At 39.4% G+C, this 1,118-nt stretch overlaps 1 protein-coding gene across 1 annotated transcript in view; it reads left to right on the plus strand.

Annotated features, from left to right (window-relative positions):
• Window positions 1-866, plus strand: part of LOC106529780 (laminin subunit alpha-4) — a gene marked incomplete at its 5' end in the record, with an annotated part of 11,197 nt that extends 10,331 nt beyond the window's left edge. The window contains 2 exon segments of the mRNA XM_014025282.1: window positions 195-314; window positions 393-866. Of these exon segments, the coding sequence (XP_013880736.1) occupies window positions 195-314; window positions 393-538 (266 nt within the window).
• Window positions 867-1,118: the final 252 nt, after the last annotated feature.

A 1,118-nucleotide genomic window follows, 5' to 3' on the forward strand; every position in this document is an offset into this window, starting at 1 on the left:
GTGACGTGTTCAATACTTATTTTACCCGCTGTACGTCTGTTTCAGATTTTCATCACGTCTCTATAACTTACACCAGTTTAATAAGTTTATTAGGTTTTATCATGTTGCACTTTTAATCGTCTTGTTGCTTAAATGTGCTACATAAACATACTTGCTTTGAAATCGTTTTAACCTGATGTGCTTTCTACCTGAAGTGATCCGAGACAGCAACGTTGTCCAGCTGGATGTGGACTCTGAGATCCGCCATGTTGTGGGGCCAGTGAACCCCAGTGCCACAGACACCAGGAGGCCAGTGTTTATTGGTGGAGCTCCAGGTGAGTGAGCAGCAGCAGCTTCCYCTGACTGTCCTTTTTCAAGCCSWATCGTTCCTCATCAACCTTTCCTTTGTTCAGATCTGTTCCTTCCAGACAGCATCGCCACCAGGAAGCCCTACGTGGGCTGTGTGAGGAACGTGAGCATCAACCAGAGCCAGGCCGCCTTCAGCAAGGCTGTTCTGGTCAGTGGAGCTGTCAGCGTTGGAACCTGTCCAGCAGTGTAACTCTTTTAATCAATAACCATCCCAAAATGGTGCTGACCAAACTCAATGTAGAAAGTGTCTTAAACATACCCACTAAAAGTGTCAACTTTTGTTTTCATTTGGTTTAATGCCTATTTATGTCTGTAATGGGTTTTTATTATTTTTAGGTTTTTGTATCACTTAAAAAAAGGAAAAAGACAAAACACTGAAATTTGATTTTATTGCCATTTTTATTCTATATGACACTTTCTGATGTCTTTAAGTCAAGATTTTATCACAAACTCAAGCTGAAAACATTACTGTTTTGTACTTTCTCATTTTTGTTAATAAATCCTATTTTACATCCACATGAGCTTGTTTTTTTTTTCTGTTGTCTTTTCAGAACATCASAAGCCTGGTCACAAATAGGCTTTTATTTATAGTACAAATTTACTAGGGGTGCAACAATACATGTACCCGTGTTGAACCATATTGAACAGTRCTTYAGGTTCAATACACACTTGTATGGAACAATACAGATTTTAACATTTATTTTATCAGCTTGTCTTCTGAAGATGCTCTGTGTTGAAGGATCAGTGGATCTGTGTTCGACTACTCCACC

This window comes from Austrofundulus limnaeus, unplaced genomic scaffold (assembly GCF_001266775.1).
Source record: "Austrofundulus limnaeus strain Quisiro unplaced genomic scaffold, Austrofundulus_limnaeus-1.0 Scaffold465, whole genome shotgun sequence".
Taxonomy (NCBI): domain Eukaryota; kingdom Metazoa; phylum Chordata; class Actinopteri; order Cyprinodontiformes; family Rivulidae; genus Austrofundulus; species Austrofundulus limnaeus.